We start from the raw sequence: 16,340 nt of genomic DNA, 5'->3' as shown, positions 1-16,340 counted from the left end.
TCTGTATAGTGAGGAGAAACTGAGGCCTCAGGGAAGTTAGGCACACTACCAGAAGCCATGTAACAACTGGGTGGCATCACCAGGCTGTATACTCTTAGAAAACAGCTGTTTCTTTCTTCCTGTTTTTTTTTTTTTTGTTGTTGTTGGTCCTGGGGCTTGAACTCTGGGCTTGGGCGCTATCCCTCAGCTCTTCAGCTCAAGGCGAGTGCTCTACCAATTCAGCCACAGCACCACTTCTGGTTTTCTAATGGTTTATTGGAGGTTTATTCTCACAGAGTTTCCTCCCTGGGCTGGCTCTGAACCGTGATCCTCTGAGTAGCTAGGATTATAGGCATGAGCCACCAGTGCTGGGCTTTGTTTCTTTCTTTTTAAATCCCTACACCTCCTTGTTCTTAGTCCAGGGCTTGGCATAGAGCAGGCATCTAGAAATTGTTTGTTCAGTGGACTTCACATCCCTCAATTCCAGTCCATTGTGTCATGTCTGTTCATATTTAACAATGGATTAATCTCTCTTTTATCTTCCCAAAGAATCAGAAGTCACATTTCAAATTATGCTTCTACACAGGTATAATTAAATCTTTAAAAGGTGGGATGGCAAAGAAATTAGAGGCTGGAGTCTAACAGACATTTTACAACCTGCAGATACCAGCAGCCGGCAGCTCCCACCCTACTCCGCCCCCCGCCCCTCACTATATAATGGCAATTATATTTCAGGGTGAATAATATAATTATCTAAATGAAACCAGGAAGAAAAAAAAGCATACAGCATAAAAGGATTAGTGCTCAAGGACTTGTTGTTGGGGGAGGCAAGAGGATGGATCCAGGCTGACAATTTCATAAAGTAGCCATCAATTATTTAAATCAGTGTGACTTTTCAGACAGCATTCTGGACAGCAGAGAAGCAAAAAAAAAAAAAACACTGTAAAAATTTGAAAACCATAAATTAGGAGAGAGATGCTTGTTATTTGGTTTTGGAACAAAATGTGTTCTGCTTAGAAAAAGGAGAAAAAGCAAAAGCAAAGTCATCCTAAGCAGAAGGTGATATCAGATGTGTTAACCACTTGAAAGTTTGGCTCAAGAAATGTTTTTTTTCTTGTAGTTCAAGCATTGGTGCTGCTAAAGTCCTATGTAAATAGACCCCTCAGCACATAAAAGAAAACAGGTTTTAATTAGTACTGCAAGTAGAACAGGAAGAAAAGTGAGCCACAAGTAGAGGAACCTGGGTTTTACCCTGGATCTGCCATTTAGTAGATGTGGCAGTTTATACAAGGCCTGACCCAGATTAATATCTAAGGCCTTAAAAAGTCTACTGAAGTTAAGTCTTACCTGATAGAGAATACCATGATTAACTGGGAAACATTCATAATTCCAATTAATTTTATACCATCAGGCCCTTATTTTAAAAAGTTATGATGTAGAAATAAAATGAATCCTATGGATGACTTTGATTACAATACTGCTTTGTCTGTTATATATCTACCACATATCAGCCTATGCTCCGATGTCCAGGAGAAGAAAAGAATACAGAAATAGGAAAAAAATAAAGTCTAAAATTTTGCTATTATTCAAAGTGTCTGCATTTGCTAAGCTAGCTTTACAGCAATTGATTATTTCTATCTAGGCACAGGTCTGCAATTGGGTTAATACTCTTGAGGTGAATCAAGACAACAGTTTCATCAGCCAATTAGCTTGGTTTTCCCTAGATTGAACTAGTATAGAAACAGCCAAAACAGCTCTCAAGCCAGTCACATAGAATGATTTCTAGAAAACTACTACATTTTCCATAAAAAGCAGATGCTATAAATATGTAAGTAATCACATAAATATTTAACGAATGCATTTTAGAGATATATTTATTAGTGTTATATTCATATGTGCATGATTAAAATAGTTATCTTGGGACTAATTAAAATCACTCACCAACTAAACACTAACATTATAAATTACAATTTACCTTTCATTTTTTCCACTTAAAGTGAAAGCCTGAGTTTTTTCCTTACTTGTATTCTATGCATCAAAAAGTTACTGATTATTTCCTAGATAGGTACTGGTGGCTCACACCTGTAATCCTAGTTATTAGGAAGATGAAAAGTGAAGAGCATCATTTGGAGCCAGCCTGGCCAACAAATCTTAGAGGTTCTTATCTCCAATTAACTATCAAAAAGGTGGAACTGGAGGGATGGTTCGAGTCCAGCTAGAGTGTCAAGCCCTGAGATCAAGCCCCAGTACCAGCCAAAAATTAAATAAAAAGAAATTGTCATATCAAGGACAATCAAAAGAGACAGAATAATTAAACATTATGTGGTATTTGGGCTAGAATCCTTATAGTAAAAAAGGATATTAAATAAACAAAACAATAAACAAAATCTATAAACCAGTCAAACAAAAAACCCACAGAAACAAAACAAAGCAAAATAATCTCCCCAAATCAAGAGAACATTTAGTAATGTATAGGATTTGGATGATAATAACATAGTAACACCAGTTCATCAACTGTGACAAATGAACTAAAATATGTTAACAATTAGTAAGCCCAGTGTGACTGCACATAAACAAACTATGTTGCAGCTTTAGTGTAAATTAAAACCTTTTTTGTATTAGAAAGTTAAAAGAGATCAATACACAGTACTACTTTCCTTTATAAACAACATATACTTACTTTTATATACACTATGCATTACCTGTAAGCCAGAGAATACCCTTGACATAGCCATCGGCCATTTATGAGTTGTTTATTTTTGTGTCAAAAATTTTAAGTTGACTGTAAAGCCAAATTTTAAAACAATGCTTTATTCCTGGCTTACTTCACTTAATATAATTTTTTCCAAGTTTTTCCATTTCCTAACAAATGGGGCAATGTCATTCTTTCTGATGGAGGCATAGAATTCCATTGTGTATGTATACCACATTTTCTTGATCCATTCATCTACTGAAGGGCATCTGGGTTGGTTCCATATCTTAGCTATGGTAAATAATGCTGCAATAAACATAGTTGTGCTGGTAGCTTTAGTGTGGTCTTGTTTGTAAACATTTGGGTAAATGCCCAAAAGTGGGATTGCTGGGTCATCCTTCTTTCTTCTTCAGAGAAGTTTCTCTTTAGGTCTTTAGCCCACTTATTTCCCTTATTTGCAATATCTAGTATATGTATGAGTCAAGCGGAAAAAGTCAGATAATGTGATGTTAGGAAAATGAACCCTTAGATAGGTATTTTAATGTTTTTTTTTTCTTTCACGCATGTGTTTCTAACGCATTTATAAGATTATTTCTTTGTTGCTTTGTATGTCCCTCCCCCACAGTATAACCCCCGCTTTCAATATATTTGATGTCAGTATAACTTGTGGAAGAGATGGGGAAAAACAAGTCGTTTAAGGATTCAGGTGGATCTGTTGCAACAATGAGAAGTACAAATTGTCATGTCAAAAGCTTTACAATGTTGGTGGGGGGGAGGGGGGGGAGGCTGGGAAGGGAGGTGAAGGGTAAACAAAGGAGGAGGCTGCAATGCTTGGTAAGAAATGTATGCATTATCCTGCCCATGTAATTGTAACCCCTCTGTACAGTATGTTCACAAATAAAATAAAATATATATATATAAAAAAAACAATGCTTTAGTTTGAGGGGCAAGAAACTGATTGACAGTCTGTCTCCCTTTGCTCAGGCAGGATGCTCACACTGGTTAACCTTCAGAAGCCAGGTACAAACACGCAGCAAGCAAAATCACTGCAGTACTTCTGCAAGTGTCTGATAGGCTAGACTGACCTTGGGATGACCAGAGGGACAGCAACTTCAGAAAGGATGGTGGAATGAAAAGGAAGAAAGCAATTAAGCTCTTTGGGTTGAAATGGGGCAAAGAAAAGTAGGGTGAGTCCAATGAGAAGTAGCGAATGTGCAGTTATCTGAATTTGACTTTGTAGTGATTTGCAAGTGAATACTCAGGGTACTCTGGACTCCACAGATAGGCCCATCCAGCCTGGAACAGCTGTAACCGTGGAGGGGAAAAGGCAGATAAAAACGAGAAAGAGAAATAAAAGGAAGCCAAAAGACTAGATAATTCTTTTTTCTTCCTCAAAAGACTTTAATTCTCATGTGCACAATCCAAAAAAGGACATAATGACACAGATAACTGTTAATGAGCTAGCTGCATGTTGCCTGGTCTCCAAAGCAGGACTTCAACGGACAGAGCTCCTGTGTGTCTGAAAAAGTAATAAATGAGAACTGTACAGCTGAATCTTTAAACAAGTAGGAAGGTGCTGCTCCCGTGGACATGGAGCTGTTGGGGCACTCCATCCAGTCTCAGCCTTTGAGGCAAGGCAAGAAAAACCAGGTGGAGATTTATGTGTATAATATTTATTCCGGAAAGTCAGTCTGTTGGGTTTTGGTCACATATGACAAATCCATCGACAGAATGGATTTAAGTGCTGAGACCAGCAGAATGCTGGGGCTCACCTGATGTCAGACAGCTTCAGTCTGGAGAGAAACAAAACACAGGAAACTGTCTCCTGTTCAGCACTGGTTTACTTGATGCCAGCCTTAGCTGCCTATGTGACCTAGGCTATAAGTCTTCTGTGCATCTGTGGACTGCGAAGCCCATCTTTCCATCTGAGTACGTCCACTCTTACAGTCTTTTCTATTTGGCATCTCTTCCCTTTCAACAGGAAGCTGATCTGACGACTGAGTTTTCTGACCCGTTAGCCTTGGTTCTCTCTCTCCATCACTCAATTTGTCTACAATGGTCACTTCTACCTTTCTGTCCTTCCATATTTTGTGTCCCTGAATGGTGTCATTTTCTCCTTGCCTTTTCTGTCTCCATATATCCTATAATGTTCCTGAACCCACTTCCTGCCTGAAGACTCTCTACAATCCTCCAGTCTTCATATCTCCTCCACGCACATGCAGTGCTCAGTTATAGACTGTTCTACTCTTCTCAGATTCCTAGGTATGAGAAATTCTGGTGCACTAATTAATTGATTCCCTAGTACATAAGTGTGAGTCTTGCTTTAAAGTCATCCTGAATCTTGTATCATCTTGTCTAGTGATAGCACAAATCAGGCATTTAATACTTAATAAGTAAATAGTGGTAAATAGTAATATTTACTTTAACAACTAAATATTAATCACTTAGTTGTATTAGAGTTCCAACGGTGGAAATTATATGACAATGCCAGGTCACTCTTCTTAGAGGCTATACATCAGATTTTTCTTAGCCCATCTTAGATGTCTGGAGCTGGATTAAGTGCATATAAGTTGTGAACGGACAGGATCCTTGAAAAGCAGGAAGAGAAACAGCTGCCTTCCTTGAACAGTTAATCTTAAAGGGCCTTTTAACTTTCAAGCTGAGAGAGTCTTGTTTCTCTCCCTCTTCATTTTCTCAACCAGAACATGTTTAAGCCAGAGCTGCAACATTCAGACAGGGCAAACATTACTTAGGATAAGAACCTCAAATATTCCCCAAGTACAGCAGTTCTCTCTCCACTCTCATCTGGCTCCTACCAGTAATCTCACCACGTCAGCAATTCTGCTGCTACCAAGAATGATAACTATCATTTGCTTGGCTGTTGAGCCAGCCTTTTTTTTTTCTCGTTCTAGTATCTTTTGATGGGATACTCTACCTCTTCTCTAACATTTAAGGAAAAGAAATAAATCTGAAGATGCCTTTGTTAGCAAGTAAAGTCAAATATATTTCAGGCGAAGCCAGCTCTCTAAAGATCTGAGTGACAGAGTGCTAATGTAGTTTAGTCCCTGTCAGCAGATCTGTCATAAGTCATTACTTTCTCTCCTGCTTATCCAACAAAGAGTGGGCTGAGGAAAGATCAGAATGGACAGCAGCCAATCAATGTCTCAAAATATTTATCCCAAATGAGCACTGATTTGTAGAACAGTCTAGGTGACAAACTAAGCTGGCCATCAGTAGAACTACTTTTTTATTCATGATAGAAAGTAAATTCCAAATCCTTATTTAAAACCCAGGTTTATCTCCATATTGATGCCATTTTAAAATAATTTCATGCTCAAACAAGTTTCTTATTACGTAGTAAAACTGGTAAACCAATGCCACTAGCTGTAATTGTAACTACTCTTCTACTCAGTAGTACCTTGTGAACCCTCTAGTTGTGCTTGTAGACTGAACTCATAATCCATAATTTTTAAATTGATGAAAAGCTGCATCTAACTTAAACTCTGTAAGATGATGGACTGTTGAACACATTTGGGAAAAGAGTGACATCAAAAAACAAAAAGTGAGGTGATTAAGGATCCTTATAAAGTATACAGGATGAGCTGTAGATAATTTTTTGCAGACAAAAAAAACCCCTATGCCTATTCCTAGCCTGCTCAGATCACTACTGAAGCCTACTAGCTGTACTCCACAAGTTAGTTTCAATATAGTTAGACTTTGTAGAAAGCCACTTATAGAAGTCTTGTTAATCAGGAGCTTGCTAAGAATGCTAGAAAGATGAGATCCCATTTCTTTTGCTTTTAGAGATAAGACTTTAAGATAAAGACATTTATAAAAATTGAAATCGATCATAGAGTACTTGGTGCACATACATATAAAAGTAATTTCTCATCGGCTCACTTCACAGCCTTATTTCTCAACAGTTATGAGGACAAATTTCTTTATAATATTGTTTCAATAAGGAACCTACTTACAAATTAATCACAAGTATGAGCTGGTCAATTTCATGTTCCACAGCACTATTTAAAGGAAATGTCTGATAGGTACTTTCAGAAATTGAATGCTCTTAAGAAAGCGACTACTCTCTAATGGAGTGCTGTATACATTCAGATCTTTCTACGTAAGATACTAAAGTCCTGTGTATAACACCAGGGTAAGGTGCTTGGGCAATGGTTTGGAATTAAATATCCAGGGTTTGTTTTTCTATAAACTCTTAATTGTAGAATCTTAGGTTGTGCTTGACTCTGTGGCAGATTCTATGGATGTTCACTGGTCATTTTCCAGCTTTTATGTATGTCTAAAGCATTTCTAATACAAACCATTAGAAAATTAGCTTGAGATTTCTCAGGTTCTTATGCTGGTTGCCTAATCATGAATCATGAAAGACTAGTGAAGCCCATCCTTTTAAATGAAAAACAAAATTTCTGTAGGCGTTTGCTTATCAGCAGTCTCTTTAATGCTAATGGACTTTTTTGAACAGAGTGATCATGTGGGCATGTAGACCAGTAAGAGCCATGAAAAAGCTGGGCTCTGGTGGCTCACACATGTAATCCTAGCTACTCAGGAAGCTGAGATCTGAGGATCATGGTTAGAAGCCAGCGTAGGCAGGAAAATCAGTGAGACTCTTATCTCCAATTAATTACCAGAAAACTAGAAGTGGTGCCATGGCTTAAAACTTTGGCCCTGAGTTCAAGCGCCATGACTGACCCAAACAACAACAAGAACAACAACAAAAGCCATGAAACATCTTACTATGCAGACCCCTTCTTACAGGCCAGTGGAACACATGATTCTAGTGTCCTTAGTCTTATGAGATAGTTTGGGCAAGTGTCAATCTCTTTTCATAGACCCAGGAAGGTAAGAGTCTGGATTTGTCACTGAGCAGCCAATGAGCCAGATCTATGCTTTCACATACTGCAGTAAATCCCAGCAATCATTACTTCCCTAGATGGCTCTGAAGAACCACAACAAAAACAAAAGTATAATGTATTAAACCAGTAATGAAATTAGTGGTACAAAAACAAAAGAACTTAACTGGATAAGATGATCTGAAAACCCAGATGGAAAATTTAAGATCCTGAAAGTCCCCATTAGTCATGAAATAATTAATTTGTTCAGTGGAACAGATGTGAACAGGTGTGTGTTGAAAGCTACAGTGACAATCTAAATAATCAAAGAAAGGCCTTTTCTAGTACAGAGTCTTCTTGGGTAGAGTCTGAAATAGTCGCAAGTGGCTGGTTAATGGAGGCCCCTACTTGTCACTAACAGGTCAAAAACAAACAAACAAACAAACAAAAAACCAACTTCTAGTGAATAAATAAAAGATTAGGAGTGAAATTCAAAGGAAATCAAAATTATAAGTGGTTAGTGCTTTAGTAAAGATAAATGTTCATGAATGAATGAAATCCCAAGATACCTCCATACTCGGACCTATTTTGGCACAGTGAGACCATTAGCACCATGTCTCAGAGCTTAAAGGGAGGGAAAAAAAATCAATTGATCAGTTCTTTTTCAACTTAATGATTTTCATGATGACTTCCAGCAGACCCTAAATGGGACTAATTTATTTGCACTAATAAAGGCTGAATCAATGCTGTGCTAGGGCGGAACGGCTACAACTGGGCCCGATGCAGATAACACTCAGCTGCAACATTCTTCATATTAATGTAATTTGATCTGATGAAAACAATATGCTCTTGTTGCTAGCCACACTTCTTTGGGAGAACAGAAGATGTTACTGGCACTGCTTTGGCTTAGCTGGGAAGATAATAGGTTTGGGCATTGGTGTAATTACCCCTGGCAAATTATTTTACTGTAGGCAGCTGTGTCTACCACCCTTCAATGGTGCTTAACTGCAACTCCAGCAATCACTTAGCTCTATGAAGAACTTTCATTTTGAATCTGGATGATTATCTAAAATTTAAATACTGCTACACTGGAAAACAATGTAAATTGAGTGTTTCACTCTGTGTAACTTGGTTTTAGTTGCTAGCTTCAGTGGACTGAAAAGTGTCTTTCTCCCCTATCCCATTCTGAGTTATTCTACATGGATGTGACTATCTTGGAAATAGTGTCTTTGCATATATAATTAAGGTAATGATTTGGATGAGAACTTGCAGATTAGAATGGACCCTAAATCCAAAGAATGTGTTCTATAGGAGCCAGGAAAGTATAAATGGAGTTATAGGAGAAAAGCCACATAAAGGAAGAGTTAGGGACTGGAGTGATGACACCCAAAGCCAGAATACCAGGAGCCCCAATGACCTGAAAGAGGAAAGGAAGGACCCTCTTCTAGAGCATTTGGCATAAATGTGGCTTCTGAATTACAGAAGTGTGGTAGCATAAAGTTCTATGTTTGTGCTAGATTGTTTTGGCAGCACTACAAAATTCATCTGCTAGTGTGAAAGGTCATAGACACTGTGTGGTGCTACTGCTTTCTGTAAATGATCAATAGGCAAACTCTAGGAAAAGAGAAAGGAGAGAAAATATATCTTGCAGTTATGTCATGGCAGTGGTTGGCCCCAAAAAACAGTTACTGATGTTTGCTAGAATACTAAGAGCAGAAAGAAGGTAAACAGCAAGCTAGCAGTGAAGAGATGCAGGCAGAAAACCTAGATAGTGGTGGAAGGAGTTGAAAAGTCTTCAGCAGAGATCACAAAGCTACAAAAATGTGCTGGAGGGGTGGCTCGTGGTAGAGTGCCGGCCTGGCAAGTGAAAGCTGAGTTAGAACCTCACTAATGCAAAACAATAACAACACTGTGTAGGTGATAGTTAAAGAATACGCAGGTAACATGCCAATCAATGCAGCTCAACACATGGGACATGACTTTGAAGGGTGAGGTATGTTTTTAATCATTACTTCACTTAACCATTAGAGTGTTCCCATGCATAGATTTTACTATTGCCATTTGATAGAGGAAGATATAGGTATCGAGAGGCTAAACAATTTGGTTATGGACACAAAACTATTCAGTGAAATGGCTGGGTTTTCAGTCCATTTGTATCTACAAAGCTTGACTCACAGTATCAAACAGAACATTCTTATGAGCCTGCCCATATTAAAGGATGCCCTAGCACCGACTATTTCAGTTCCCCACTGGGAGAAATAACTCATTTCATGGAGTATTAAAGCTCCAGGCCACTGGTGCTACTCCCAGCTGTACAGTCAGAGTGTCTGGGTATTATACAAACACTGATGCCTACGCAGGCCCTATGCAGGGCCAAGTGATGACATGTGTGCAGTGGCATTCAGAGGAAGTGCCTTGGTGAATCTAACGGGTGGCACTGCTGGGAATCACCGCTCCAAGTTGGCAGGTGGGAGTGGGAAGCGCTGCTGGCTGAGGAGGAGGTGAGAGGATGGTGTTTGCAGGCAGACTGTAGCTATTTCACTTCTCAGAAGAGACTGTGACAAATTCCAGGGCAGCGAGGAAAGTGAAATATGCTTTCCATGTTTTAAGACTGCTTGCAATGTCTACGTGCAGAGCTTCTGTTCCTCCACTGAGGTAGGCATTTGAGCCTGTACATTCGGAAAGCTGCTTCTGTCTCACACTGCCCTATGTGGCCAGAAAAGGATTCCTCCTGCCCGGGAAAGAATGCTGCAAAATTCAGCAATGTGCTGTACTAGGCAGCAGCTTCCACTGTCATGGAAAATATTGTCTTTACAATGTCTAGGGCTGCATGACTCAACGCAGAACACTATTTTTTAAAGCAACTCCTGTTGTTCACTACCAAACTAAGAGCTTTTAGCATCAGATCCTGTATCTTCCCCTCTGGCTGGCATAAGAATGTTGGGTTAAGGAAATGTTTCTTGAACTTTGCCGTATATCAAATCACCTGGAGGGCTGGTTAGACCAGAGGCCCGGAGTGGAGTGATGTTCAGGAATTTGTATCTCTTACCAGCTTCCAGATGATGTTGATGCTACATGCCGTGGGCCACACTTTGTGTTGCTTTAGTCTAGGGCAGTGTGTCTCAAACCATAACTGGAAAGCAAGTCAGCTGGTGACAACATAAAAAGGCAGCTTGTGTCCTAGAGATCTGATTTTTTTTTTTTTGATATAGGTTACTATCTAAATAGCTAGGGTATAAGATACTCTGGGGGTGGGAGGGTGGAGGGGTAGCTGAACTTGGACCACTGCACACAGATAGTTATCTATTCATCAGTTTGATATGTAAGGGAAAAAAAAACGTGACATTAATCCTCTCACTTCTTTTTAATAATTTTTTTTTAATATGAAGCATCAAAGAAGAAATACGTCCTCAAATGCCAACACTACATTAGGGAACTAAAGTGAATCAGTGTTAACTCTTTCCTTGGGTCCTGAAGGATGAACAATTTGCAGTTGGTAGGAAAGATACAAAGTGTATCTCAATTGACTATTTCCCAAGGTCATTGTTCACAATGCTAGACATGGAATCTCCAAACTCTGCATCCAGAACGGACTCAGGAGGAATTTCTCCTAAGAGATTTCCTTAGTTGAATTGGAATCAGCATCAGCATGAACTGAAATAGGTGAGGACCATTTTTAAGAACTATACAATGGTGATGGAAGATGCTCAGATAGTAAGACCATGAGGTATATCTAACTTACCACCATTCTGGGAATATAAGAACTGTGACATTCTAGCGTAAGCACTGTCTAGAGCTTACAATTCAAGATCATGAGATTTACAGTATGGGAGAAAACATGCACATAACTCCTTAAACTAGGAAGCCACCATTCATTCATTTATTCATTCTTTTACATTCATTCATTTGTGCCTCTTCACTTTTCTATTTATTTTAGGAATATTTTTAGGAACGGTAAATTCAAGAGATAATCAACTGTTATATGTATACATACATATAGCAATGTAAATATAACATATGTACATATACATATACACTATAGCAAATATATGTATATATACATGCATGAGTCTATATATGTATGTATATATGCCTATAGATAGAGAGACACACATATACATAGATACTACAGCATATGCTACAGTACTATGCTATGCTGTATACTATACTACTTTCTTATTTCTCTGTGAGCCAGTGGAAGATTAAAGGATTTAGAAAAGTACTTCTCTAACTATGGTGAAATCCCAGTCCCCCCTCCCAATCTGTTGCAGATAGCTTTTATGAGATACTATAAAAGTGAATCACTAGAAGAAATGTTAAAGTTCATAAAAATAGAAACAGTCCTGTGTTTTTATTTGATTCAATAACATCTAATTGCTAAAACAATACCACCACTACCACTACCACTATCGAGTGCCTCAAGGTCTCTGTGTTTGGTGGGATCGTGAGGACATACAGCCTGAGATGACCACAATCCTCAGACTACAGTGTAGAGCTGATTTACAGCATAGATTTCTGCATTATAATGACCAACTGTGAATGACAATTTTACTTTTGTTAGAACAGTGGGAAAGCTATTTAATTTAGTTGTGTTTCTTTATCATAAAACTTTCATAGAAGTCCTTGCCAAACAATCAAAGCGGGTATACATCAATGCACACATAGCACTCAGAAGTATCAAGTTCACAGCAAATGCTACAGTTAGCTCCAATCATCACTATTCTTATGACTGCTGTCATCATTATTTCTTCTTTTATTGTTACAACTAATACTACTTTGCTGTGTCATTTTTGGGCCAACAGCCATAAAATGGTGCTTCAGTCACTTCCTTCCAACTTACGTCCTTTCTCCCTTCTGGTGGTCTCTGTGACAGAAACTGAGCTGACCTGTGCAAACGTGTATGAGCACGCATGGGTGTGTCCCTTTACCACAGGAAGGTTGGAAATACCCGGTGACTTCCAGGGGGCAAGGACAAAGTGTTGGGGATGTTCTTCACAGGGAATTCTACATTGCAGCTGCCTATCATCAAACAAATGAAAGTACCACAGAGACAGCTGTCCTTCCACTTGCCTGGAGAATTCAGCCAGGCTGGTACCAAATGACTCCAGGGTGCTGCCTCTGGGGAAAGCCAAAGCCACTCTTCCCTGACCAGATAATAACTGCAAGGGACATTTTTAGGTTGTATGTAATTGAACATATAACCCATCTGCATCTTTCTCTCATATTTCCCCAAGCTGCCTTCTTAACAATTGTCTTGAATACTTTTAGCTGAAATTTTTGAGAATTATTTTTTTCTTCAGATTAGCTGCCTATGATTAGCAATAAAAATATCAAAGAGACATAGACGCACATTTAAGAAACATTGAAACTTGAGTAAGGGAAATCCTGTGAGAAGATAAGTCATAATGATTATAAAGCAAGAGATTTTCTCCGGATGGGAAAGGAAGACAACCATGTCTTTATTAGCTTTTTCAGCCTCATAACTCTAAGAAAATTAAATGAATTTATTATCTGCACCCTCAGCACCTTGAATTTTCATAAAATAAAACTTTGATGGAAAAGGAGAGCAACAAAATAACCAAATAACAAAGCAGGTGTTTTAGCTCTACAAACAAATTTCCAGGTTAATGGTCTGAATGGTTTTAGTCTCAAGAATTATTCACTAACATATAATTATACTTTGACAAGGGCAAAGAGAGAACAGGTAACACTGCCATTCTTCTCCAGCCTGGGAACAGATTCAAAGAATTTAAAGAAGAAGAGGCACAATTCCACATACAAGATGGTTGGTGAGCTGGAGTGGGGTGAGGGGGGAACAGTGGGGAACACATCTGGCAGATACTTTGTCTACAGGTGAAACTTGGCTGGCAGTATGTAGCCTGGAATAGCTCAGACTGGGGTCAACTACTTATAGAATTTGAATGTGTCTTTGTTACTCAAGCTGAAATAATGTTTAATAATCCAGAGTCTCTAGTTCTGAGATTCACTTGGTAGTGCAGTGAATCTTCCTATTCAATTCAGTACAGTAAAAATACTTAAGTCACTCTGTGGGTGAGTATATAGTATAATGCTTCAGGAAAATAAATACTAAATGGTTTTCTGGTGGAAAAAAGACTAACTATATGGTTAGAGCATAGAAGTAAACAAATTCTTGTCACTCTCATTTGTTTCATCCTGACTACAGGCATTTATTACTCTCAAAACTATTCACTGCAGGTATCCATTCAGTCATTCATCTCTCCATGAATGAATTTAATAAATGATTTGAACATTTCCCCATTACCTGGCACTACTACACTATGCTTTTGGAGTTTACCTTCTATTGGAGAAAGACAGAAGGCAAGTTAGCAAAAGTATTAACTATAGTTGTGATAAATGTTAAATAGGATAAACAAAAACAAAAACAAAAGCCTTGCTGTTTTGGGGCTGGGAAATGTAAGCTCTTGGGGACCCTGACACAAAGACTATTGTATTTAGATATTTCATCTGAAGAAACATTAATGAAGATAACTTACAGAGGTGTGGACAGGTCTCAAAGAAGCAGTAAAATATGTTGAAGCATTCAGAGCCTGGAATGGCAGACAGCAGAAATCAAGGGCAAGGAGAAGAAATGGTGTCACCGGAGGGCAGTGACACCAGGGGCCTCTGAAGCCATCGGCATGACCTGTGGTTACGGATGGAGGAATCAACAGCCAGGATAATGATCCAAAGTGGGGAGGAGGAGAAAAAGAAATAACTCAACCTCTTTCTCCTCCCACCTTCCAATATCATCTTGGTGCTTTCTATAGGCAGACATGACCGGAAGCTACCTGATTCTCAGAGGCACAGCCCGGAGTGTTCAGCTTCAGTACTGACAATGCATAAAGGCTCAGGGGAAGGAAGGAATGGAAAAAAGTAAGCAATGGAGATCTGTTTAGGTAGGACAGTTAAAACACCTTGCAGTAGGGGCTGGGAAGGTGGCTCAGTGGTAGAGCACTTACCTTGCATGCATGAGGCCCTGGGTTCGATTCCTCAGCACCACATAAGCAAAAAGAAAAAAGCCAGAAGTGGCACTGTGGCTCAAGTGGTAGAGCACTAGCCTTGAGCTGAAGAGCTGAGGGACAGTGCCCAGGTCCAGAGTTCAGGCCCCATGACTAGATCCCCCCCCCCCCCAAAAAAGAAAAAACTTCCAGTGGAGTTGATACTGCAACCAAGACTCAGAGAAAAGATCCTAGCCTTGTCAAGAGCCAGTGAAGAGTAATCCATAGAACAGTGATCCAGTAGAAGGAGCAAATGGATGCCAATGCCATTTCCCCTCATTTGCACTCCAGACCAGGATAGAACCCTCATATCTAATTCAGTCCCAGATAACTCACACAAGTATCTTCTGACATGAGTTATATGTATTCAATATTCTTATTATCACAGATGAGTTTGGGTCATAAGATAAAAAGAATCCTCATAACTATGATACTTAAGTAGATCTATAACGTACACAGAAGGAAAAATCAAGGCAGACACAGAGAAGGGCAGAGAAAGACAATTGAAGGCATGCAAACGAAGCAAGTATAATCCTTTTCCATTATACAGCTTCTTTTGAAGAGCTCATACCTTCTACCCTTGAGTATTCTCATACTGCCCAACTTATATAAACATGTGGTTTAGTGCCCATTGTTCCTTTAAAGAAATACTACAAAGATTAAGTTACAATGTAATAATGTAGACCCATAATTTGCACTTATTCTAATTTCCTTTAAGTTTTAAGTTTATGTCCAAATTATTAGTTGAAAAGTATATGAAATATATACAGCAAACCCGTTAATCAACAATGCCTACTAACAATTTTATTTCTATAGCATAAAAACCACTTCTTTAGAGGAAAGAAGTAAAAATGTTCAATATTAACAAGATCATGACTTGAATTAAACAATCTTTTAAAAGCCAGTGTATTAGTTCCTATTTTCTGTGAGCTAGTCAAGTTATTTACAGGAAGTCTGCCCTCAAAAGGCATAGAGGGTTTCCTACTGCTAATTGAGGTTAGATAAAGTAACTCATTTCCTTTCTGTTAATCCTTCTTACTCTGTTATACATTTACCCATGTAAGAATTTTTCCTGTCAAGGACATAGTCTAGGCCAACAATGAAGCCTGGCTTGCATGTTAATGAGACTCACCATCTCCCATATTCAAAGTTAACCTTTTATTTTCTTCCTTAAAGATTGTAAGGAATTTCCATTATCCAATTATATTAGACTAAATTTCCCTAGTGTCTATGTAATTTCTTTCTTCTTGTTTTGTCCCTGATGAATATGGATACAGATGGTAATTGTACTTTTGTTAACAAATGAGTCTTGCCAAGTCAATAAAAAAATGCTGACAAAAATAGTACGCTGTAGTGTATTATTACCTGTAGGAGAGGCCGCTGTACCCCCAGCACCTTCATGGTATCTGCATTAGCTAGGATCTTCAAGGGGTCAGATGTTTTAGTGACCCCTTCAATCTCCTTGTCGATCTCAGCCAAGACTTGATTGAGGAAGATGTTTTTGATGTACATGGTGAGAAACTCTCGAAGAGGACACTGTTTGGTTGGGCCAAGTCCCAAGGCGTGCTCAATCTCTTGAATGAATCTAGAAGACAGAGTGAAAAGATAGTTAAATATTTCAGAATATCCATGGCTATTCTCATGGAGAGAGTAAGATCACCAGCCCATTTATATATAATAACAATAATCTACTTTAAAAATAATCTATTAAGTAAATAGAAATGGGATGAAATAGAACAGCATGATTTCTAACCTTGAGGGGAAATAAAGAAAGAAATTAATTTTAGTACTTCAATAAGGACA

At 38.6% G+C, this 16,340-nt stretch overlaps 1 protein-coding gene across 1 annotated transcript in view; it reads right to left on the bottom strand.

Moving 5' to 3' along the window:
• Positions 1 to 16,340, bottom strand: part of Exoc4 (exocyst complex component 4) — a 689,440-nt gene that overhangs the window by 194,272 nt on the left and 478,828 nt on the right. Inside the window, exon 11 of the mRNA XM_069996791.1 lies at positions 15,903 to 16,122. Within this exon, the coding sequence (XP_069852892.1) occupies positions 15,903 to 16,122 (220 nt within the window). The remainder of the gene's footprint in view (positions 1 to 15,902; positions 16,123 to 16,340) is intronic.

The sequence above is a fragment of the Dipodomys merriami genome, unplaced genomic scaffold (assembly GCF_024711535.1).
Source record: "Dipodomys merriami isolate MVZ:Mamm:240054 unplaced genomic scaffold, mDipMer1.0.p SCAF_5, whole genome shotgun sequence".
Classification (NCBI taxonomy): Eukaryota; Metazoa; Chordata; class Mammalia; order Rodentia; family Heteromyidae; genus Dipodomys; species Dipodomys merriami.
The sequence above is the reverse complement of the archived record's forward strand: the minus strand, read 5'-3'. Positions and strand labels throughout refer to the sequence as shown.